Source organism: Leptonychotes weddellii, chromosome 14, assembly GCF_054177405.1.
Source record: "Leptonychotes weddellii isolate Sample4059 chromosome 14, ASM5417740v2, whole genome shotgun sequence".
Lineage (NCBI taxonomy): Eukaryota > Metazoa > Chordata > Mammalia > Carnivora > Phocidae > Leptonychotes > Leptonychotes weddellii.
Window position 1 is genome coordinate 53571582 of NC_138382.1, and position 25097 is coordinate 53596678.

At 41.5% G+C, this 25097-nt stretch overlaps 1 protein-coding gene across 1 annotated transcript in view; it reads left to right on the forward strand.

Moving 5' to 3' along the window:
* PLPPR1 (phospholipid phosphatase related 1) overlaps positions 1 to 23891 on the forward strand; it is a 45369-nt gene extending 21478 nt beyond the window's left edge. The window contains exons 3-6 of the mRNA XM_081803276.1: positions 9944 to 10194; positions 13504 to 13680; positions 17415 to 17546; positions 22725 to 23891. Coding sequence (XP_081659402.1) covers positions 9944 to 10194; positions 13504 to 13680; positions 17415 to 17546; positions 22725 to 22757 — 593 coding nt within the window. The 3' untranslated portion in view covers positions 22758 to 23891. The remainder of the gene's footprint in view (positions 1 to 9943; positions 10195 to 13503; positions 13681 to 17414; positions 17547 to 22724) is intronic.
* The last annotated feature ends 1206 nt before the right edge of the window (positions 23892 to 25097 follow it).

Here is a 25097-nt window from a genome sequence, read left to right on the forward strand (position 1 = left end):
AAAAAAAAAAAAAAAGAAACCAGAGTTGAAGCTTTAGGATATGCATCAGGAGAAGAAAGCCAGGATGGATCTTAGGGGAAAAATGGAACCTCCGTTTCTGGAAACTCTGTTTCTGGGCTTCATGAGCAGCCAAGCCAACAGACTTTGAGACTGACATGTTGGGTACTTCCTTCTAGGGAGCAAAGATGCCAGGGGCTGTGGGGGCCGGGGGCGGGGTGCGTGGCGTGGGGCGTTGCTGGAGCTGGGAGCCTTGAATGACTAAAAGGTACAACCAGACCTCTGTTAGGGTCTCCAGAAGTTATGATGAGCCTGCCTGTGGTTGCTTTGCTCAGTGCACAGAACAAATCTGTTCTCCTTTGAGTGTCATCCTCCATGAATGAGAACATTCCAGACCGGAACAAGACTCCTCATCCAGAACTCTATAGGTTACTCTCATTATCAAGAAGAAAGTTATTTAGCGTGGTGGCTCACTCATTAAGCGTCTGCCTTCAGCTCAGGTCATGATCCCAGGGTCCTGGGATCGAGTGCCACATCCGGCTCCTTGCTCAGCAGGGAGCCTGCTTCTCCCTCTCCCACTTCCCCCAGCTTGTGTTCCTGTTCTCACTGTGTCTCTCTGTGTCAAATAAATAAATAAATAAAACCTTAAAAAAAAAATAAGAAGAAAGTTATTTAGTCATATGAGACTCTAGTGATCCTTCCCTGAGGGCTCTCCCAGCACCAGTGTCTAAAGCCTGGACTCTAATAAAAGGAAGAAATAGACGGCCACTTTCTCAACACTTTGCAGAAGAGCCAATGCAAATTCATGGCACTTCAGTGAACTTCCTTCCTGTAAAGCAGTTTCCCAGCCTCAGCATTACTGAAATGTTGGGCCAAATCGTTCTTTTCCACGTAGGGGTAGGGGACTGTCCTGAGTATTGTAGGACGCTCAGTAGCATCTCTCACCTCTATACACCAGATGTCAGTAACACCCCTGTCCCACTAGTGATAATCAAAAATGTCTCCAAACACTGTAAAATGTCCCCTGGGAGTAGGATCTCCCTCAGTTTTAAAGATTTAAGAAAACAAGTATACTTCAGACTTTTGCTTAAAATATTATATCAATATTTTTGCTATGAAGATGTTACACACATCACAAAATTAGGCATAGTGAGATGCAGAAATACTGTCTGAGTATTAGAAATAGCTCCCAACAATTGATAAAGGGTCACTTATGTGAAAAATAAAATTTACAATATATAAAAATATCTAATTGTTACATTGCACACCTGAAACTAAGATGTCAGTGATACCTCAATAAAAAAAAAAGTAGTGTTTTGGAAACAATTTAAGTTATCACATTAGAACATCATAACCGTGATTAGGAAATGCATCAAGCAGAGACACCAAGTCAGTATCTGTCAGTCACTAACAGGGCTTGATGCTGGTTGGTGGTGAGAATGGAGAGAATTCAGATCACCAGGTTTGCTTTAGAAACTTTTGAACATGATCAGAAAGGGTGGAACTCCAAGGCTGTTGTTTGGAAGCCCTCCAGAATTTGATATGCCCAGTGTTACATTCTTTGGTAGGTAAGGAATCTAAAATCTTCCCGCTCCACATTTAGTTTGTATCTAGGGCATACTTCCTAGAATTATTTGCATCCACTTTCTCTATTTTATTGTAATATTTCACTGCCTCGGGGTGCCTGGGTGGCTCAGTCAGTTAAGCACGGGACTCTTGATTTCGCGTGGGGCTCTGCACTCAGCACGGAATCTGCTTAAGATTCTCCTCCTCCCTCTGCCCCTCCCCCCACAAAGGCACGCTAGATAGACAGATAGATATAGATAGATAGATAGATAGATGATAGATAGATAAAAATCTTTAAAAAGAAAATAATTCCACTGCCTCTGGTAAACTTTTAGGATCTTTGTCTCTATGAACCAGATTTGGATCCACACTGTCTAGGGGAACTGAGAAGCAAATATTTAAAGACCAGGAGTAAGAGAGAAGTCAGACATTTGAGAGAGAAAAACACTGAGGAACTGTCCTCAGAAAGGAGGGCTAAAGAAGACACTCCTGTTGAGATGAAACCATATCATCAAGAAATCATGTCATTTTATGGTTTGGGGAAGTAGAAGTATGTTTGTTCTTTCATTTATAAAAATATTTGGGGGGTTTTCTAGTTGATTACCCATCATCTTTATTAAGTAATTATCCTTTATCTTCACTTATCAGTGAGTGGTTATAATAACAAATAATAGGGTATTTTTTAAAACCACCAGCTCATCATATTGTAAAAGCTGCTTTATTAATACAAAGGATGAATAACACATCACAGAGTCGAATATTTGAAGTTGTTAGAATTATAGGGTTCTTGTCTCTTTCCTATTTTTTAAAAATAATTTTATAATCAATTTATTTAAAACACCTTTACTGGGGACATTTATTTCCCTCAGTTATAAAAATAATAGTAACTAATATCTATATCAAGCTCACAATTCATAAAATGTTCTTACAACTATTTCTATGATTTGCATAATAACCCTGTGATACAAAGAAACTGAGGTTCAGATTAGTTGATTTAAATAAAATGGTTCTTAGGATTAAAACCATGCCATCAAGACAAGTAGACTGCTGTCAGCCTTTGGTGTTTTCCTGACCTCTGTAGGAAAGAGACCACAAGATCTTGTTTTGTGAACACCTGAAATTAACTGTCCAAGGAACTGATGTATTCAATTGTGTCAGAAACTTGTTTTTGAAGCATAAAATAATATTTGATGATATGTAGATCAGTTTGCACTGATGGTATTGTATTACACTAGAAAAAAAGTCAGATTTATTGCCAAGGTGATGAAAAAAGTACCTCATTCAATGATGACATATCTCAGGTATTCTATCAGACTCTTGTCAGAAAACTGTTGTCTAAAATACTGAGAAACTCTTGCTCTGTTGTGACAAGTGCAGTACATTTCATCAGGGCATGTTCTAAATCCTTGCCTCTTCTGTGTGTGTGTGTGTGTGACCAAGCAAATAGAACTAAAGTGCTTTTTTTCATGGCCTGATACCTACCCATATTTTTTTAAGTACATGAAAATATAAGCTTAGAAGATTATGATTAAGAGTATGGATTTAGAGGTACCTGGGTGGCTTGGCCGGTTAAACATCCGACTCCTGGTTTTGGCTCAGGTTGAGATCTCAGGGTCGTGAGATTGAGCCCACCTCTGACTCCACGGTCAGCATGGAGTCTTCTTGAGACTTTCTCTCTCCCTCTGCCCCCTCCCCCGCACTCACTCTCGCTCTAAAATAAATAAATTAATCTTAAAAAACATATGGATTTAGAGCTCTACTATTTAGTTTCTAATCTCAGCTCTTCTTGGTCGAGTTAATTGCGTCTCTATGCCTCAATTTCCTCTGTGAAAAGTGGACATACTAACAATGTCTACCCCATAGAGTTGTGGTGGGGACTGAGTGAACTATATTCTAAAGTATGTAGACCAATATCTAGTACACACTAAACACAGCATATTAGCTATCCTTGCTATTATTTTAATTATTTTTACCTAGTATCCATGGCACTCATATTCAAACATCTCATCCATGCAGTACATCCTTGCAAGGAAATGGGACGACCACGGTAACCACAGATAAGTCTCTTCGTTAGGAAACCTTCAGTTTGAATAAAGCATGTTAAAAAGAAGACATTGCACCATCTTTACTTTTCCTAAAGAAATGGTTGTTTCCTGAAAGAATGGTCTTCACAACTGAATTGAGATCAACAGCTGAGTGACTTTCTCAACTGAGATTTTCCGCTGAGGATCTTGATGTGGCAAAAGTAAAAGCAAAAAGGAACTCTGTGCATTTCTTTCTATCTTGGTATTCCATTTGCAATGGGGATTTGATGAAAGATGAGATTTCAAATTAAAAGTTGGTGATTGAATCAGAAAGTACGTTGAGGAAACTGAACCTACGAGTTCCTTAGGTGTTCCTCTCCCACTGTGGAAAATGGCACTGGTGAACCCATGTACTTGTACTTGCCCATGTGGGATAAGATTTTCATCCATTTTCCCACTAAAACAAAGGCTAGGAACTGATGTGTTCCTTGTTTTTTGAACGTAGTAGGAAAGCGATGACAAAAGATTCACAAAGCTGGTTAAATTTTGAACACGAGAAAATGTTCAAGCATTCTCAATGTCACACAGCACAATAGTTCTTCAATCCTCTCTTTCACTGCATCGTTTTGCTCAACATAGACAGAAGAGCAGCCCTCTTTTAGAAATGTTGGATAAGAGGCTGAGAACATGTGTTGAGGGAGGAATAGGATTCCCTCCCCCTCTTCAGAGAGTACTGTTACCAACCTGACCCAGATAACTCATTTTTATGTCTTTTTCAATATCCTTTTCTTTTTGAAAGTTCTAGATGTTAGTTTTTCCACATGAAAATAGGTTAGAGTCATGATTCCATGTACCCCTGTGTTAATATTTAAACTGACAACCACTGCAAGTTCTCAGGATTCAGAAATGAGGACGTTTATCTCAAAGATATCTCTAGGTATAAAACTGTACCCAAGCTGATCGTGATTTCCAGATTCCTTACGCTTCGCAGATCTCCCCGGTAGGAAATCTATCATGTTGTGTATAGCAGGGATCTCCATATTCCAATTTAAGGTTCTTTTTTCATTCTTGCTGCATTGAAAATGGAGAATCCTTTAACTTCCAAATGATGACTTACAAGTTTCCTGACTCCTGAGACACTTATTAAGTTCCAGTTTTCAATTATCCTCTTTATTCGCTAAGTGCCTAGTACTATGCTGGATTTTGTGTGGATGTCAACCCTGTGTTCAATAGAATCAGGGATGTGAGACACCACCATGAGCTAGAAAATCTGGACAAGTTCCTATGCTTTTTTTATCCTCTTCTCCTATTCTTACTCTGAAGTTTCTTTAGCAGTCCATTAATTAACTCACAAATAAGTATTAAATGTTTACTATGTGCCACATTTGATACTAGGTACTTAGGATGCAACATTAATATAGGCGTGTTCAGTGCTCCTAGAGAGCTTATATATTCTACAATTCCAATGGGAGAGATGGACATCACTAGACAATCACACAAATGTAAAATTCTCACTGGGACAAAGGGTACGAAAAAGTAAAATAGTATCATACTAGTCTAAAATAGGAATATTTTTTCCAAGACCCCATGTGATATGTGATTGTTTCTTTCACCCTCTTCACTCTTAAGTGAGGCAAGACCATCCACAGTATTCATGAGCAGATAGAAGTGTGGCTTGCTCTTGGCCACACTTGAAAGCAGGTTGGTGCACACAGCACGAGTCCGGTCCCCAGTTAGCAGGCTTTCTGCCGGAGCTCCTCAGCTCCAGTGAACTGGCATCTCCTTGAACCCCCACCGCTGTGCGGATGAAAAGCACACACAACTACAGGGCCCCTCAGGCACTCATCTCTAGAGCGTGTGGGTCTGTTCCCAGAAGGGGCCCCTGTCTGTTGCCCAGAAGTGTGTCTCTGAATACATTTAGAAGAATGAAGAAGGAGAGGAGACAGTTCCAGGCAAATTCAAACAGAACTCATCCAGTAGAGTGACCACAGCCCTATTTTCTGAGCAATCTCAATCCCGAATCTCTGAGCCAGGGGCCAGATTGTAGGAGAGAAAGGAAATCTCTTCCTAGGTTTTCTCCCCTGATCTGTCTTTTAAGGAGAAGTTTGAGTTTTTCCTGAAGTAAAAGTCCGTGTGTGTGTGTGTGTATGAGAGAGAGAGAGAGAGAGAAAACCCACTCCATGGCACTTACTGATAATGGAACCCCTTCCTGATTCTCCTTTTGGGTTGGCATTAGGAGTTTCCATCTTTTTTCACAGGTATCGTGTATACTTTAGTAGACGATTGAGAGATGTTCTACCAGGGGCGATTAAGCAAGGTGCCATTTTAAACTGGAAATTACACATTTATAATTTAATATAGAATAGCTGACCTTCAATTTAGAGGTTCCCCCTAAGATCACAGGATCTTTGTAGCTAAAAGGAATTTAGTCCTTCCCTCACCCCACCAATGCCTCTTCACCCCATTACCACCCTACTGTCTGGGGCTAGGCTTCCTAATGAAGGTCACCTGTGTGAAAATCAGTAGCATCCTCCTTGGCACCAGGCAGTCTGGTTATGTACTTTGACCGGTTTTTTGTCTGGAAGACCTAAAGGTATCCTGCTATGAGTCCTAGTATCTTTTTCTTGCATGCCAATTATCTGTGGCTTTGCTACTTCTCCTTATGCATATTTCCTGGTCATGTCACTGCTCCTGCTACATTCACAGTTGAGTAAAAGGGTAGAATCCTGCACTGATTCCATAGCAGGGACCAGATCCCAGAGTTTTACCTCCATGTCCTAAATTGCTAGCAATCAAGGACCCTAACTTGTCCCGAGAGAGACTGAGATCAGATGGATCCACATGGAATCCTGAGGGAAAAAAATAAGGACTTTTTAATACCTTTGCCTTCCTCTTTCTTCATCCTTTATCTTTCTTCATGCCTGACAGGTGTCCTGTTTAGGCCACAAAGAAGATGCATGCTCAGGTTTCCTTAGCTGATCTGTATCATCCTGACAAGGACCACAGACATCATCATTAATCTCTTTGTCCTAATTCCAGGCCCTTCTAGCCTTCTGTCCTCTCAGCATTCTAATGCCCATCATCCCTTAGGGATGGGGCAGTTTACAGCCGCTTACCCCATACCACACCAGAATGTCTGAGCCTTGTAAGGTGGACTTTAGGCTCAACCAATTTGCCCCACCTCTGCTGTTGCTAATAGAGGCACCCTATTCTGATACCATGCTCGATGTGAAGCTTCTCCAAAAGGTTTACAGGGCTGAGCTATACCCTGAGATGTACTTCAACTAGATTTCCAAAAATCATTCAATCATCATATTGCCCTGTTCCTGGGTTTGACAGCCAATGTGAGGCAGAGAGTATGGGAATGCCTTTTCACTCCCTCAGCCAGAGTTCTGGCTTCTCCTTGTGTGTCCTCCCCAGCCACATCCTCCCCTGCATTAGGATTGATTTTAGAAACTCAGTGGTCACATCCTCCAGGCCATGGCTCTTAGTCTTCCCATCCAAGCCTTTTCAGAATTCCAAACAAATGAACAATATCGACAGGTGTCTCAAGCACATCGCTCTGGCAAAGCAGAAGCATTTTACTTTTAGACTGTTGTGTTGGCTGTAAATCCATTCATAAATGTGATCAGCTCCCCCGAAGCAAGTAGGACTGTTGGGAGCAGGTTCATAAGATAAATAGAACCCACTGCGGGGGGGGGGGGGCGGAGAGAGGGTTATAGGAATGAAAAATGTATCTGTTAAAATTTCAAAAATATGACCCCACTGAAAGAATTTTTGACACCAAGGTAGATTCTATAGACATTTTAAAAACCTCTCCTGCAAATCATACGTTGCAAGAGACCATAAATGGTGTTTCACCTGACCCTAAGGACAAAAGTAGCTATTGTGAGCTTCTGAGGCTGGGAAAAGACACACAAGGAGCTCAGGGTTCAGAGCAATGGCTGGAGTGTCTTACAAAAGCCCTGCAGGATCTGACTTTCTCTGTGAATCACTGCTGTGGGGTCCACCGCCCTTTGTTGGCATGGCCTGTGTCAGGCAGGTGGATTCCCTGAAGCTAGATCAAATGCACCAGAATGAAAGGTTTGGAAAGCAGACGCTTGTTAGGGCATCAGGAAAAGCAGAGATGATCCTAAGGAGGCAGAGAAGAAGAGGGGAAAGCCACTTTCTGCACAAATATCCCGAAACAATAAAGAGCAGGGCTGCCCACAGCAGCATCACCACGACCGTGGGGCTGGCACCTCAGACCCGGATCCGAGGAGCCTGGAAATCCCGTCTCAGAAAGTTCAAACCCGCCCTAATTGGAAGCACTTCTGACAAATAAAGTGCCAGAGGAGGGTGCTGCCACTTTTCTTTTTTCAAATCATAAATTACCCTAGTTTCCTGGAAAAGTATGCCCAGACAGACTTGTTGCCCCCTTGAAAAAGCCAGAGAGACCTGGTCTTTAAGACTCTTGCTTGAAGGTGTAAAAAAATGTCTAACCATTCAGACTTCCAGAATCTGGGGGTGAAAATTGCCACGAATGATCAATGATTGCCTACTCTCAGAGGTCAGACCCTCTGGGAGTGAGCCGGCTGAAGCTATTAAAAGAGCCAGTTCTCACTGTGATAAAGCACATCCTGGCAAAGCCACAAAAAAAGAAAATTACAGCAATCAATACAGATCAAAATGAAAACCGGATGAAGGTTTCAGCCAAACTTGTCTTCACTTCTATAATGCTATAATGGGTTAACTTTTGGGTGCTGATATGAGCACAATTTGCAGATCGAGGACATTGAATATGGGAGTCCAAGTGGGGTAGAAATTTAATTGAAACTACAGCAAATCTTTGACTAGGGTTAATACTGCCTCTCGCGCTTGCCAACTTCTCCCATAATTGAGGTGCGTTTCCGAAGTGTCTGTCCCTTCCAACAACTTGTACGTACCTCGGCTCTGCAGCCCCGCTTGATATATTTAACAGACGATATTCCACGGATAATCTATAGCTGTACTGTATAGACTTTGAAAGAGTTCACAGTGAGGCTTCCTATAAGGAATTCTGCTTTACCATGTTCAATCTTACCGGGACTAATCCCATGGAATTTACCAGAGAACAGATAAAATCCAGGAAAGATAGCCTACCCACAGGATTCTCAGCCAAACAGCAAAGTCGGCGTGGCAGGAAGAATAACGCTTCCTCTCCCAAAATCTCTGTATCCTGATCCCGGAAACTGTGGATTTGATACCTTATATGACAAGAGGGAATTTACAGGTGTGATTAAATTCAGGATCTTGAGATGAGGAGAGTATCCTGAGTTAGTCAGGTGGACCCAATGTAGTCAAAAAGTCCTTATAAGAGGGAGGCAGGAGAATCTGAGTCAAAGAAGGAAATGTGACAATAGAAGCAGATGTCGAAATGATATGATTGCTAGAAGGGGGTCACAAGACAAGGAATGAAGGCAGCTTAGACGCTAGCTAGAAAAGGCCAAGTACGAACGCTACCCTCGAGCTTCCAGAAGGAACACAGCCCTGCCAGCATTTTGATTTTACCCCCGTGAAACCTAGTTTGGACTTCAGATCTCTAGAACTAGAAGAAGGTACACTTGTGTTGTTTTAAGCCGCTCAGTGTGTGGAACCTTGTTATAGCCACAGTCAGCAATGCGTGTCTTTAACACTCGTCCCTTCTCCTCATTTTCTCTGCCCAACATCAAATGAAGCATCCAATTCAATCAAGGTTTCTGGAATGACCTTTTTTCTCTCTTTTAGGGATAACTCCCTCACAACCCCATTCACTCTCAGCTGCCATGATGTCATAGATATCCCCTCGGAGTACTTGCATTTCCAAACAGGACTGGGGAGAATGTATTTTCTATCAGGGAAAAAAAGTAACTGCTGTTGAGTAGCTACTGAAGCCAGGCACCATAGTGGGTATTTTGGACCTATTCTATGTCATCTTTCCAACCTTGTGAGGTATCACTCCCTGCCAACCATGTTGTGACTGGGGGTCCCAAGGTTCAGAGAAGGCAAATCGCTTATACAAGGTGAATGAGTCAGCAATGCTGGGACTCAATGGAGCCCAAAACCGTAGGACTCCAAAATTCTAGTTCTGTCCATTAGAACATACTGCTTCTGCCTTACTTATACAAAACAGTAAAATGCAAACAGCAGAACGTCTGCATCAGCTTGGAGGAAATAATGGTTGGAGAAGTGGTTGGGGAAGCAGGCACCAGTCCCTGCAAAGATGAAAGTGAGGGCACCGTCTGACTCTGGTGAAGACCTCTTTGGCAGGTTGTTGTGGACTCTCACCGCTACGTCTTCTCTTGGGGACAAAACTGTACCGACGTCACCATTCCTGATCGTTTCCACTCTCCTTGTAGGGGTATTTGCCTTCGGACTTTTTGCTACTGACATTTTTGTAAACGCCGGGCAGGTGGTCACGGGGCACCTAACGCCGTACTTCCTGACGGTGTGCAAGCCCAACTACACCAGTACAGACTGCCGGGCACACCACCAGTTCATCAACAATGGGAACATTTGTACTGGGGACATGGACGTGATAGAAAAGGCTCGGAGATCCTTTCCCTCCAAACACGCTGCTCTGAGCATTTACTCCGCCTTATATGCCACGGTGAGTATTCCAGTCCCGCTGTCACTCCCAAGACGAGCGTTTGGCTGGGATGTGAGTCTCTCTGCCCTCCTCACCTTCATTCTCTCATCGCTGTCACTTAGAGTGTTACAGGAAACATGTGACAGCATGTTTCTCCTGTACAGCATCACGCTGTTGCCCCCACACCCCCCTACCCAACATCACAGGGTAATATGCTGACCTGTCAGAGGCTATTAATTTGGCAATGTCGATAATCTCTTAGTCAAATCTTCCCATTTTACAGAGGCAGAAACTGAGGCCCAGAGAATAGCTGAGAGCCCCCAGTTGGAGCTGGGACCCAGGCTCCTGGCACCAAGTCTGGGATTCTCCCACTGCCCACAACGACACTCCTTGCCAAAGTTTTCATTGGCTCCGGAACAGCACATATTTCTCACACCTGCCTACAAATTTGCAGGTGTGGGCCTTCATGCACATGGTTGCCTGGGTAGTGCAGCAGGACCGGGACAAAAACACAGCTTTCCTCTGCTCCCCCCGACACTCCTCCTCTTCATTTAACCAGAATGGATGGATGATCCTACGTGACCCCCAACACCCAAAAGTTCACTTCTCACTGCTCCCCAAATCATACGGGCTTTGACTGCCCCCACTAGGGTGTGATGTTCTCTTTATACTTTTTGCTTTCATTACAGAAAAAAACCTGAAGTGTGTCCCACATCTTTAAAATACAAGAAGAAACAATGGTGTCCCTTTTATTTTCCTACTCTTTAATTGCATCCATTCTGGAAATGACTTCATCTCCCCTTTCTCTGGCCTATGCTTCCTTAGAACCAGGAGTATAGAAGTATAGAAAGAATCAGCTCAAAGGCTGGATATCCTATGCCTTAACCTGTGGAAGAGCAACTATTGGTCAAAAACACACCTTTTCCTTACTTGAACTTATGTTCCAGGTATGACTAGTCTAATGATTCTCAATGAAAGGGAGGGGAAGGAGAAGGCAGAGGAAAGACCCCTTTAAAATAATGCATTCTTCCCAGAGGTTCTGAGCAAGACTCACCCCACTCCCCAGGGGAGCGGGTTCCCACCGTCTCCAGTGAGAGTAACTGTGCTCTCTGCTGAGAGTCTGCCTGTGATCAGAGCGTGTCCCTGATGTCGCCCGGATGCACACATTCGGGATGGAGAGAAGGTGACTGACTACAGGTCTGTTCTATTCAGTTCAGTTTAAAATAAATTGCTGAATATTCTCTTTAAAACAATGGTTCCTATGTGCCAAGTTCACAGGATCACATCTGTAGGATGAATTTGTCAGCCACCAATTACCCAAAATTAGCTTTCCTAGTTATTCCTTTTAGGTCTACTTTTTAATGAATATGTGTGAAAATGATTTCAGCTGGCCCCCACTAAGGAAACATGCATGTAGATAATAGAGAAGCTCAACTTACAAAACAGATCCATTGTAGCTTGGTAAGCCTTCTTTGCTTTATGATAGATAGATGATAGATAGATAGATAGATAGATAGATAGATCGATCGATCGATCAGCAGGCCACATATTTTTTAAACAAAGAAAGTCCTCTCAGGCATTCGGCATATTCTTCAACTTTTCAAAATATCCATTTGTTCTAAATTATCTAGAACCAAATTTTATATGAAGCAATGTACTCTTGAACCCTTTCCTGTATATCGATCAAACTCAAGTCATTGCCGCGTGACATTGTATAACACAATTATGAAAATAAATCTGTTACTCATAATAATCGATTGTCTCATCAAATGAGATATAAATTTCTTTCGAGTAAAAAGAAGTCTGCTCACTCAGAATACATGCTGCTGTAGCACTTATTTTCAAGGATTCAGATATAATCCAATTCAAATCATGCCCCACAGACGGACTATAATCAGATAAACCCTGATACAAGATTCCAATTGTGTGAACACTTTCTGAGCCCCTATTATGTGTGAAGTGCTTTCAGAAACCACTCAACAAGGATCTCCTAAGTGCTAGTTAATACTGTGAAGAATACTAAGCATTAGCTCATGCTCTTAATAGATTGTAATCTTATAGGAAGGATTTATGAAGAGTATACCTAAAAAACACAAAAACATAAAATACTCAAGTTACACATATCTAGTATAGATGTTAAGTGACATTTCCTATACGGCATCGGAATGGTGTCATGATGTGCTCTCATTTGTGTAACCGATCTAACCAGTTCTCCTCAGGGCATCTATCACACATAATAGAGAATCCCGTCTGCCTGTATTCACACCACCGTTGTGAATTGTGAACTTAGGAAATTAAGTTTCCGTGGTCATATCGTAAAATGCATCTATTTCAACTGGTCCGTGCTCAGGCAATACAAACACACTATACACTATGAGTATTAGCATCCTATTTCAGAGTTGCAGACTCACTTGTCAAATTTTTAAAGAAATTATGGAATGGATCAGCAATGCCCTCTAGTGGTTTCTCGTAACCATTGCCAAAGGTGATTAACGACTTCTTTGAAAGAGGCGCTAGGCCCTGAGACACACATTTAATAACAGAGCCTCTGAAACTTTAAGAGTCTTGCCCAACTCCCCACAATGGACAAGAACAGCCTACATCTCAGGTGTCATGAATTGCATCATCCTTTCCTCAGGTCAGGTCTTCCCAACCTTTCAGATGTCATGGGACCCATAGAAAGGCTCAATATTTTAAAACACGCTAGAGTAAATGCATGGAGAGAGCCCACCACAGCTGTTCCAAGGAATGTGAGAATCCGTTTCCCAGCGCAGCTAAAACCTGCTTGTGTGACACACTCACTTGGAAGTTCTACTTCAGTCAATCAACTAACCAGTCAATGCTTTTGTATTTGTGGCCTGCAACTGCGAAGAATCAGCTAGAACTCCGGGGGACACCAAAAGTGAAATGGATAGCCACTCACCTACCTGGTCTTCTCTTCCATAAAATTCATTCTCACAGAAGGTTTATTTGGTCTCTGAGATTCGATATGGGTTTCCTAATACCCCCAAATGATTCTTGAATTAGTTGCATGAAAACTGCATGCTCTAAAGCTGATCTTTATGCTGCAGCTGTTCTCTGCACCGCTGTTTCTGTTTACGGGTCCCCTGGAATACAGAACAACATGCCTCGTCTGTGGCTATTGGGGTTCTTGCTGCACTACTTTCCTACCCAAATTCTTCCCTAAGTGACTTGGTGGAATTGCTCAGGCAGTCAGTGTGTCCCCTCTGGCACGGCCCCGTTTGCCCGTGCGTGGTACACGTGTGTGCACCTGTGGGTGCCACCTACAGGCAGGCGGCCTCTCGCTCACTGGTGTCCGTCCTGTTCCAGATGTACATCACAAGCACAATCAAGACAAAGAGCAGTCGGCTGGCTAAACCCGTGCTGTGCCTGGGAACCCTCTGCACCGCCTTCCTGACAGGCCTCAATCGGGTCTCTGAGTACCGGAACCACTGCTCCGACGTGATTGCGGGCTTCATCCTGGGCACTGCTGTAGCCCTGTTTCTGGTGGGTCGGCTTCCCTCTTTCTGGTGTCTTCCCATCTCGTGCCCTCTGAAAGGCTGGCCGGGGTCACGGCAAGTCAGGTCAGCCAGACCACAGTGTAAGTCCATGCTCCTCCTGCCCCAGCCTTGTAGGTGGCCATTTTTTCCCCAAGGATTATGCATCCTTTTGCCACAAAAAGGACTTCTTTTTTTTTTTGTAGCTTTGAAATGCTCTTTAATTTGCGAAGGTATATTTAATTTTTATTATTATTATTTTATTAGCATATAATGTGTTATTTGTTTCAGGGGTACAGGTCTGTGATTCATCAGTCTTACACAATTCACAGCGCTCACCATAGCACATACCTTCCCCAATGTCCATCACCCAGCCACCCCATCCCTCCCACCCTCCCAAACCATAAAAGACTCTTAATCTCAGGAAACAAACTGAGGGTTGCTGGAGGGGAGGGCAAAAAGGACTTCTAAAGTACCTTTTCTTTCGGGAATCTGATTGCATATTCCCCATGGGGTCAGGAAGAGGAAGGCCTGGGGCAGATGGCTTGCCCCACTTCCTTCAACACTGGGCTAAGAAGTGAGGCCTGGCTGACGTAATTTGGCGTACCCTCAGAGCAGTGTTCTTTAAATATTTGTGCAGAAGGTATTGAGAGAAGCTAAGTGTTGCTTGAGGGAAGAACAGAAAACAAAGACTGTGGATGGAAGCAAGACAGCCCCTTCTCAGACATCCCCAGAGATTCAGCTCTTGTCCACACCTGTATATCCCACTCAGCAGTATGAAAACCCTCCTCCAGCCACACCCAGACTTTCTAGAAGGCTTCTGTTACCATCTAAACATGGCTCTTGGGCGTCTTATTTCCACTCCAGATAGCTTCTCAACCACATATAATAATCTTTCTGGAGAAAAGTTTTAGTTAATATAGTTTTCTCCATATCTTGACATTTCTGATGATTTTAGTTCTTCAAAAAGCTGGTGGCCTTGCCACCTGCTCAACTAGGAAATCTTTTCATCTGAGTTGGATTGGAAGTGAAGAGGCTAATTTTTATTTTTTGTCTTTTTATAGTTTTACTGAAGTATGCTAGGCAGATCATAAATGGCACATGAAGTGTACAATTGGATCAATTTTGACATACAGATACATCCTTCTCTCTCTTCCTTCCCCTCATTCCCAAGCAACCACTGATCTTTCCGTCACTCCATCACTCTGTATGAGTTTGTCTTTTGTAGGATTTCGTATGAATAGAATCATAGAGTCTATATTCCCTTTTTTTTTTTTTTTTTTTTTTTAAGATTTAGCCTGCTCTGGTCCAAAGCCCCCATTAAGACTGGCATCACACTTAGATGGATTTCATGGTCCCATGACCTAATACTCCCTTGTGCAATGCCTCCTCCTTGCCCTTCCCAATGTACAAAATACACATATGCCTCTCCCAACCTCTAACTCTGAGTTTTCCAACTTTTTTACCTGCTGAGATACAGAAAATGCTCACATTTACTCAGAACACTGATCTCTCAATGGAGATTAGGAAGCTCCATTTTAATTCAAAATTATTTTTAATGGATCCAGGCTTTCTTTCTAAAGCAAAAGATGGAGGACTTCAACGCAAATTGTCTGTATGAAGCTGCAGGAAAAATGGTGCTGAGACGATCCTGAGATGTTGATATCCCCTAAGGGATATTTCCCACTGACTGCTTTCTAAAAGAGGAAAGGAGTACTGGAGGCTTCAGGAGAAGAGAGGGTTTTCAAAGACAGATCAGCAGTTCAAAAATGAAGGCTTGGGCTCAAAAGCCAAACTGTTGTGCTGTCCCTCAGTCCTGGACCGAGCTTCCCCAGCTAGAAAGAGCGGTGCTCACTGTCCCAAGCTACTGATGAGGTTTTTATGGGATGAAATCTGTGAAAACCTTTGCATTTTCTAAGGACCCACATACAAATTCTGCTTTTGTATTAAACTTGTTTTTTTCTCAATAACTTGCAGCCCTGTTTCCTACTGCTCAATTACTGTTTGCTTTGTTACTAGCTTCCCAATTGATGGTCAATGTCGAAATTTGTTTTCTACAAATGGTCTTTATGTAAGAGCCAGAACCAGTACCAAATGGCTCTGGCAGGAGACAGACCCCACGGTCTCCCGCCGTTATCTGCGTGTGCCCATGTACACACCTCACATGCACTCACACTGAGCTTGGAAATGGGTCTTAGAAGAGACTGGAAGCCCTCCAAAGTGGAGACTTGGAGAGGAGACTGGGAGACAGGAGTCTGAGAGCAGGAGCATACTTGCAGCATAGGTGCATTCTTGTTTTGTGTTTCCAATGAAAATGAAATGGAGGGGAGTGGACCGTTAACTGAGCAATCACTACGTGCCCTACCCTTTATATCCACCAAGTCACATGCTCCTGGGACAAGCCCTGCCATATTCTTATCCTCACTTTCTAGATGAAGAAAGTTAGGCTCAAGAATAAGTAACTTGACCGATGGCCATCCAACCAATAAGCCATAAATCTGACCTGGGTCTTCCCATCTTCAGAGCTCCTACACCTCCCACTTCCCCCATTTCTTTAATGGAGGTGGTTTAAGCAGAGCTGGAGAGTGAGATGGAAGAAAGCCAAGTAGAGAACATTTATATAAATGTTCCACAGGGTTTGAAGAGTGACAGGAAAGATTCAAAGATCAAGGGTGCCAGTGGCTCAGTCAATTAAGCATCTGCCTTTTGCTCAGGTCATGGTCTCAGGGTCCTGGCATAGCTCCCTGCTCAGTAGGGAGCCTGCTTCTCCCTCTCCCACTCCCCCTGCTTGTGTTCCTGCTCTCTCTCTCTCTCTCTGTCAAATAAATAAATAAAATCTTAAAAAAACAAAATTAAAATTCCTTTAGAAAAAAGATACTGAATATAGAAACAAAGATGCTGAACAAGCGAAAAGAGCATGGAAAGAGACAGATAAACTCTATGAGGGCAAAACAAGCAGAGAAGATGGTAAAGACAGACTCAGTTATGAAGGGGGCCTCAGTAGGAAATAAAGAAAAGTGAGTAGTAATTTAGAGGGAGAGTATTTTAATGGAAGCAATAGAAGAAAAATGCCACTGAATTATTTAATCTCAAGCAAACAGTAGTCATATAAATTAAGGACGGTCATCTTGGGCAGGAGGTAAAGACTAACTCACACTGATTATTTGCTATGAGTTTGGCACTTAAGAAGAGGCAGAAGAGTATAGTGTATGATCAAAGGGCTACGGAGTTAAAAATCTCTGTGTGACCTTAGGCAAGTTATCTAACTTCGCCGTGCCTCTTTATCTAGGTTGGAGATGATAATAGTACCTCCCTTGTAAGATTGTTGAGTGGGTTCGATGCAGGAAAGTAAAATTCTCAGGACAATGCCAGCCACAGAGTGGCCCTCAGTAAATGTTACCTGTTATTATGAGGTGGTTTACATTCATTGTGTCTTTTAATCACTACAGATCTGTGAGAGAGGTGTTGTTATTTCCATTTTACAGGTGGGGAAACAGGCTCAGTGGGGTGGGTTGATTATCACTGGCCACGTGGTGATCAGTCAGATGCTTCGTCAGCCTTTAGAGGTGTTCAGCAAACACCTAGACAGTGCCCAAGGTCTTTGCATGGTCCCTACCCACTGGCTCAAAGGGAAAAAGTCACGATGGCAATGACATTCTAGGGGAAAGGCCTTGCCACCCTCCCAGATGGCCAGGCATTGATGGCTGCAGTCTGACCCCAGTCTTTTTTTCCCTCATCCTGCAGGGAATGTGTGTGGTCCATAACTTTAAAGGAACACAAGGATCTCCTTCCAAATCCAAACCCGAGGATGCCCGTGGAGTACCCCTCATGGCTTTCCCAAGGATAGAAAGTCCTCTGGAAACCTTAAGTGCACAGGTATAGTAAAATGGTTTTAGCAAAACAAACCCACAGGCTCAAGGCCTGTTAGCTTGGGAAGTAAACTCATCAATTTCTCCACTTGAAGCAGGATACCACTGAATCCACTCAGCACTAATAAAAATCTGATGCAAAGGCTTTAAGAACTTCAAGCTTCTCTCAGTTAGTCCTGTATTTATTCTGGGGCTTGGCAATCATGAATCCTCAGGAAGTCCTTAGTAATGTCTAACTGAAACCCCAGCTGCTTTAAGACAACTTGACCTACTACATAATACCACACTTCTGAAATTTGGACCAATTATGTGAGAGGCCAATTTGATTTATTAACTAGGACAATATTTGGAAAGAGAAAAGTTTTATTACATTCAATGATAGATGTAGACTAGAAGCACTTTTGAAACGTGATGACTAAGTGTCCTTTGGGATCTATTTTGATGACTACAATCAAAAAATTCAATGCAACCCTACTCACTGGTCTCTTATTTACATCAGGGCCTCGTTTCATGTCAGATAACAGAAAATAATTAGCCACCTAGTCCTTGTCCTCAAAGAACTCACAGATAATCAGGCAGGTGGATATAAATGAGTAATCATAATAGGGCATGCTGAATCAGAGGTCCACAAAGTGCTTTGTGAATACAAATGAAGGAAAAAAAATGTGTTGTCTGAGAAGACAGGAAAAGCCATGGAGACTTGCCACCTGAAGGTAGCCTTAAAGATGGTTTCCAGCACTTATTTTTGCCTGGGGTAGTTGCTAGGTGCTTCACAAATACATCCTTATCTCAACAAACACCTTTTAAATTGGTAGGAGAATTCCCAATTTCACAGATAAAAAATAGGAATCTGAAAATAGCAATATTCAATTAACATGCCCGAGCCCACATAGCTTGCCAGTGGGAGAGCTGAGCTGAGTTGTTCTTGAGGCAGACAGAGAATGGGGATAACCAATACCAAAACAGGGTTTTCACTGGCAAGCCACTTTGCTAAAATGTCTGTAATAATTTATCTTGAAATCTCCTTTATATTTATATTCTTACAAAACCATTTTTGTAGATAGTATGATGGAAAAGCAAATCACTTTCCACTGGAATTATCATGTACTTCATATCATGAGAATACAAAACAGTATTTTTCCCTATTTAAAGATTATTGGCTATCAGACATCTCTCTGAGATGAACTGTCCTAGTCCTATTTCTTTTCACATTTAATGAAGTCTTCCTAATTTTATTAACAAGAAAAACAAAACAATAAAGCTATTTCTATCTTGGGAAAACTAGGGCTCTACATTAAACCCAGTGCCAAGTATTTTGTTTATTTTCCTTTAACCTGTATTAAGGTGAAATTTTTGACTTGGTTTAATGAGAAAGAACATACTGAAAAATGTATTACTGGTTTATTGCTATACGGCCTGTTGATACAGGTTGAATGATAAAGTGGCTCAATCGTGATCCCTTGTAATGAAACTGTGAGACAGTCTCTCTGGTGTTCCCTATCTATTTATGTTACTGTACCTGATAAGATCAGAGTGGTTCCCTCTACTTTTGAGGTGAAGCAACTGAAGACAAAGGTGAGTTTTAAAAGCAAACAAATATTTACTGAGTTCCACAAACATGGCAGTGTCTGTGTTCTTTTAAATGCTGACTACTTTGCCTTGAACGTCCTGGTTTAAGGACACCCCCTTTCAAACCCAGGCTTCTGCCCAACACTGCTCAAGCACTACGCTCTGTTGGAAACCTTCTCCAGACTTCTGTCTTCTCCCTCAGAACAATTAATAGTTGACCATCCAGGTCAGAGACATCTAGGCCATATTTTGGGGGATTCCACTTACATTGAAAAATGAAGTGCCAAACGGAGTTTCAAAAACTGATCTTCCATAAGATAGATAAAAGATTCCTTCAAAATATATATTATTATTCACTACAGGCAGTAGTTGAACTTCTTTCAAATCTGTCCATGTATCTTTATTTCCATGTCTCTCACCCCATCTGGTTATAGTGAGGTCTTTTCTGAATACACAACCCTTTCTGTGATTGTCCTGCCCAATGGATGCCAACAGTGTCCCTTCAAATCTGCCCCTCCCCGCCAAGAACTTGGAGATCTTTGAGGATCTGAACACTATGAACCATGTCTTATTTACTCTCCATATTTCCTGGCATTCACTAGATGTGAAACAAATGTTTGATGGATAGAGGCAAGCCAGAACCAAAACCTGAACTAAACACTTTAGACAAAACCAAGAACCTAAAATCAGACCACCATCGCTATCTGAATCTCCAAAGAAAATAGAAATTAATAAGAAACAACAGGACTTCAGCAGGCTAGTCAAAGTAAAGCTACAGGAAGCTGGATAGAGAGTTTACTTCTCAAGTGATGCCTTCCACACCGACTATAGAAGACTCAAGTAACAAAGCACCTACTTTTAGTATTAAATGTTTCCACGTGTAGTTAGGATGATTATATTCTTTATCTGTTGGCCCAGAAAAGAAAATTAGCATTTATTGCAAGCAATCACATTCATTCCTCACAACAATTCTGCAGTTGGTATTTTTAATTCTGTTTTGTAGATGAAGTAAGTAAAGCACAAAGAATTTAAGAAACATGCCCAGGGTCACCAAGTCAAAATTAAAACAGGCCCATCTAAGTCTAAACGCCCTATTGAATGTACTATACCACACAGCCTGGTATGACATTCAAGGAAAATTCCATTTGGAAATCTGCATCTCTTAGCATTCAAAGGAAAAATGCAGTAGGGGATAGCGTGTTTGAACTGAGCTACCGATCTTCCAAAATAAATATGCCCTATGTTTTCACCTGGAGGCAGGAACTCTCTCTGCAACCCCAACACCTGTGCTTTCTATTAGAAGATGGCTCCCTTGTAATTTCTGGGATCGAACCATCTTCCCAGGAAGAAGAATTTTGAGGAACTGAGAGAAAGTATGAACCTTTCTTCAGGGCATGCATTCATACATGTGAAATCCGCCCCACTGTTCAAGATACCTCAAGGAGAAGACTGGTTGGGGAGGGGACCTGGTCACCCTCCTTTCCTTCCTCCCAAGAACCTTCTTTCTTTCCCTTTGTCCACATGGAGCCCCCAGAGCTCCAGCACTTTTTCTTCTTCTCTAAAACATCAACTCGGATTTGAATATTTGTCTTCTGTATTCCCCTTAGCATAGTTGATTGAGACAAGGTACATTTTCTAAAATCTTTCCCAAGTACTGAAGAAAAACCAAAAAGTACATAATTATAGAATCCAACAAACCAAAAATGGTCAGGTTTCCAAAGCATGATTTTATGGTCCTATTGAGTGAGTGTGATCTCACAGAGACCCCATTCCAGGAACCCACAGAGTGACTGTGATCCTAAAAAGACGAGCATGGAATTATCCGTGTTCTGCACCTGAGCAGTCACCCTTAGTGTTGAGCAATTGTGTGCCTGTCAGACATAGTTTATATTAACAAAGAAATGAAGTTAGAGAGGAAACAGTTATATTAACCTATTTGGGTTGGTATAAAGTTTCTCAGTGTCTCCAGATTTGGGGAGGGGGAGACATTTTATTTCTTTAGCAGAAAAAGAATCCAATTTATGTTGACACCCAGATGCCTGGAACCTTACTCCAAAGGGTTCTAATTCACCAATTCTGAGGTAAAAGAGTATTTATATTTAAGAAAATATTCCCAGAGGAATTCTAATGCCCCCCCCCCCTCCCCCGCCTGGATTTCAAACTAGTGATACTACAGACTTTGTATTAAATAGAAAAAAAGACCTGGAAAGTTAAAGAGATCTGCCCAAAGTCACCCATTTAGTTACCTTCAGCTGTTGAATTACTTTATCTTTACCACTTAGTCTCGAATGGAATCTTATAAACATGTAAATGACCAAAGTATTGACCACAGAAGTTTTTTCAAAAAGGAAGCATATTATAAAAGTAAAAACACAAAAGGAAAAGTTATTTTTCACACTATGTCAAGAAATGCATCAAGCTCTAGTTCTCACACATATGGCACATAAAAGTACCTTGAAAAATAAAATACTCCATTTCTAAAATGTATAGTTGAGCTCTCAGGAATATACTATAAGTCTCTAGTGTGCTGAAAACACACAGGAATCAAGAAACCCATAATAATCAATCAGATCTAATGCCACAGTTTCTTCTATTTCTCATCCCCGTAGACTGGGGGTTTTAAGTTCAAACAAAAGAGGAAATGTTCGGTCTGCAAAAGGGGGGTCCTGTATATATAAGTTATATAAACAAGAGGTAGGGGTTGTATAAACAAGCTGTATCTGCAAAAATTTATAGAATTACAAGGAAAAGGGACAAAGCTACAATCATAGTACAGATTGTAACACATTTCTAATTAATAAGCAAACAAAATATAGTGAAGATATAGATGATTAGCAAGGTTGATCTAATGTGCATTATATATAACCCTCAAAACACATGAAAATTATGAAAATAAACCACAGAGAAGTCTCAACAAAGTGTACAGTATCTCTATCACACAGATTCCATTCTCTAGAAAAAAAATTCAGATACCTACACCTAAAAACAAACAAAAAAACCTATACATTTGAAATGAGTAAACTCATTTCTATATAGCTCATGACTCAAAGAATAAATCATACAGAGATATTTCAAAAATTAGGACTGTTTGATATTAAAACACTACATTAAAACTGTGGGATGCAGCTAAAGTTACTTTGAGATCCTTAAATGTTTCTATTAGAATATGGTTGAGTAAGTATAATATAAGACAATTTTATAGAGACCAAGTTTAGTTGAAGGAATTATTTTTTTTGGTTGAAAAATCAGGGAAGTTTTAGGGTCACCCAGCTGGCTCAGTCGGTAGAGCGTGCGACTCTTGATTTCGGGGTTGTGAGTTCCAGTCCCACACAGGGTGTAGAGGTTACTTAAATAAATAAATAAAACTTTAAAAAAAATATATCAGGGAATATATAGAGATTGGTGTAGAGATTACTTAAATAAATAAATAAAACTTTAAAAATATATATATCAGGGAATATATAGAGGAGGTGACAATTTGAGGGGCCTTGGAAGGCATTCCAGGAAGAGGGAACAGCGTGTGCAAAGCCAGGAGCCAAGAGCACAAGGGCACAGCCTGAGTACGCGCGTGAGTCAGTCAGCCCAGCTCTGAGACTGCATCTGCTTGTCTTTGCAGAATCACTCTGCCTCCATGACCGAAGTCACCTGAGACAACTGAGGTGTCACAAGCTGTTTTTTTTATCACCCTCCAATTCGATACTTCAAGACACACAGTTACTTGATGTCAAACTGTGAAGACAAGTATTATGTTTATCTAGTTAGAGGCTAATGTTTTGTACATTTTTTGTATGAGGAAGTGATGTAGCTTGCCCTGATTTTTTTTTTTTTTTTGGTCAGCTTTAATATATTTATGCCAGAATTTTAAACCAATAAAATTTTCTTCTTGTTCCAGTGTGCACTGAAAAACCACATTGATTCAATGATTGATGTTGTTTTGTGATATTTGTACACAAACCTTCTTTTCTCAGTTTTATAGGCACAGAAATAAAATGAGTATAACAATACACTTTAACCCTTTATGACCATACTTGCTGCCTCCTCCAGAACTTTTGAATTTTAATGAAAGTTAACTTTTGAGTTGCAGGGAGGGCAATGTTGGTTAATGGTAAATCTCAAAATCAATTGTGCAGGAAGAAATATTCCTTTCAAAAAGAACTTTGTGTCCTTGTCTCTTAACCTGTTTTGTATTCTAAGTTAATCTATTAATGAAGTCACTTACTTACATAAACAAGTGGCAGAGACTCTTGGATTTGAAGGGTGTTGGGGCTATATGGTTCTCTCTTCGATAATGGCTTCTCCCATCTCAGAAACTCAAGGTCTTTCTGGAATCATGTCCTTGGGCTGGCAGATGACACTGCAGACTTCTTTCCAAAAAGCAATCTGTACCAGTCTCCCCTGTCAACTCAACAGTTTTATATATTATATTGTATGGACTTTATATGAAAATGAGTATTTTACACTTTGCACAGTATTATTTTACGGAAAGGGTATCTCCAAACTAGAGCATCTCCAACCTAGAGCCCCAGGGCATCTCCAGCCTAGAGCCCCAGAGCAACAGCTTGACTTTGTGGCTTTTAATTATTCTAGAATTTTAACTGCATCTCATGTTTCTAGCATGGTAATAACTAACGTGTAACTCCTTTGAGAGAAGGAGCTCCCTTGTCTGTACCTATCAGAATGTTTTCTTGACACCTTCCATGTTGGCTCTTCTTAGCTTTTTTTTGTACATATTTTTTTTTCTAAAGAGAAGAAAAAAAAATTATCACAAAATGTATTCTGGCTCATGTCGTTTGTTTTACACTTCATCCACTGGGCAAAGGTATTTGAAGAGTCACAATGAAGTGAACTCAATAAATGTTTATACTTTTTAGTTCCATGCCTGCTGAGATAAGTCCTTCTAGAGGCATGACTGGTAGGTCTTTTCAAGGGGGAGTATGTGAGTGAGTGAGTGTGAGGAGGGGGTGTGTGGGTGTGTGTAGGCAAAATTTAAAAATTCTTGAAATTGTTAGGACACTTGGAAACACAGTCTAGATGCCTAACAAGCTACCTTGGTTTTCAGCCTGCCCATATTGAGTTGTCAATAAAAAGTTAGTCATTTTTAGGAACAAAACTTACCTCTGCTAAATAAAACTTTGCCTGATCTCTCATCTCATTCTGACCTAAAGTTATTTACGTTTCCATGCACACACCTTCGCATACATCTTCTCAGTGCTGTCTGGCTGACGAAGTTGGGTAGGCAGGCAAGGAAGGAAAGAGTACTGAAAGCTCTGTTCATCCCAGAGGCCATGCCACATGTCTTCACGGACATAATCTGGTTGTTCTTGAGGCAGCCCAGGGAAGCTGGGATGACCCCAAGGCGGCGATCTTTCAGCAGTGGTATTAGAATCCCGGTCTTCCTGATGCCATCATAGAAGATGCCTTTGAACCAAGGCTGCGTCTTTTCAAAGGTTTTTCAACCTGATCTACTTGCTTGGATGGCTCAGGGGATTGTGTCTGTAAGAAAAGCACATAATGAGAAAGATGCATTCTGCTCATTAGAAGGAATAATTTGCAGGCTTGGAGCTCTCCACTTTGTATAAGCTACCTAAGCATAATGTTCCCCAATTTCTGAGTGATTCATTTTCTAAACAGATTTTAGGATTTTTTTTTTAGTAACAGCAGTGAGGACTTCGTTTTATTTTCTTGCTCATGGTAAGACATTCTGAAAAATGCTGGCAGGCTTTATTGATTTTACATTACCCGTTTCTCATCACAGTGAGAGGCCATTTAAACGTGTGACTACCAGATGGTATTTCCAAGAACATAAGTCAAGTTGACTTCTGAGTGAGTGTTATCCTTCTACTTTCCTTTCTGGTTTCCATCTGGAAGGACCGCTCAGGTGTTACAAGAGCTCTAGCCACAGACTTTAGTTTCCTAGTCTTGGACTTGGGGGGTATGACTGAGTCAAGCTCAGGGGACACCACACTGTGACACTTGGAAATAAGAGGCA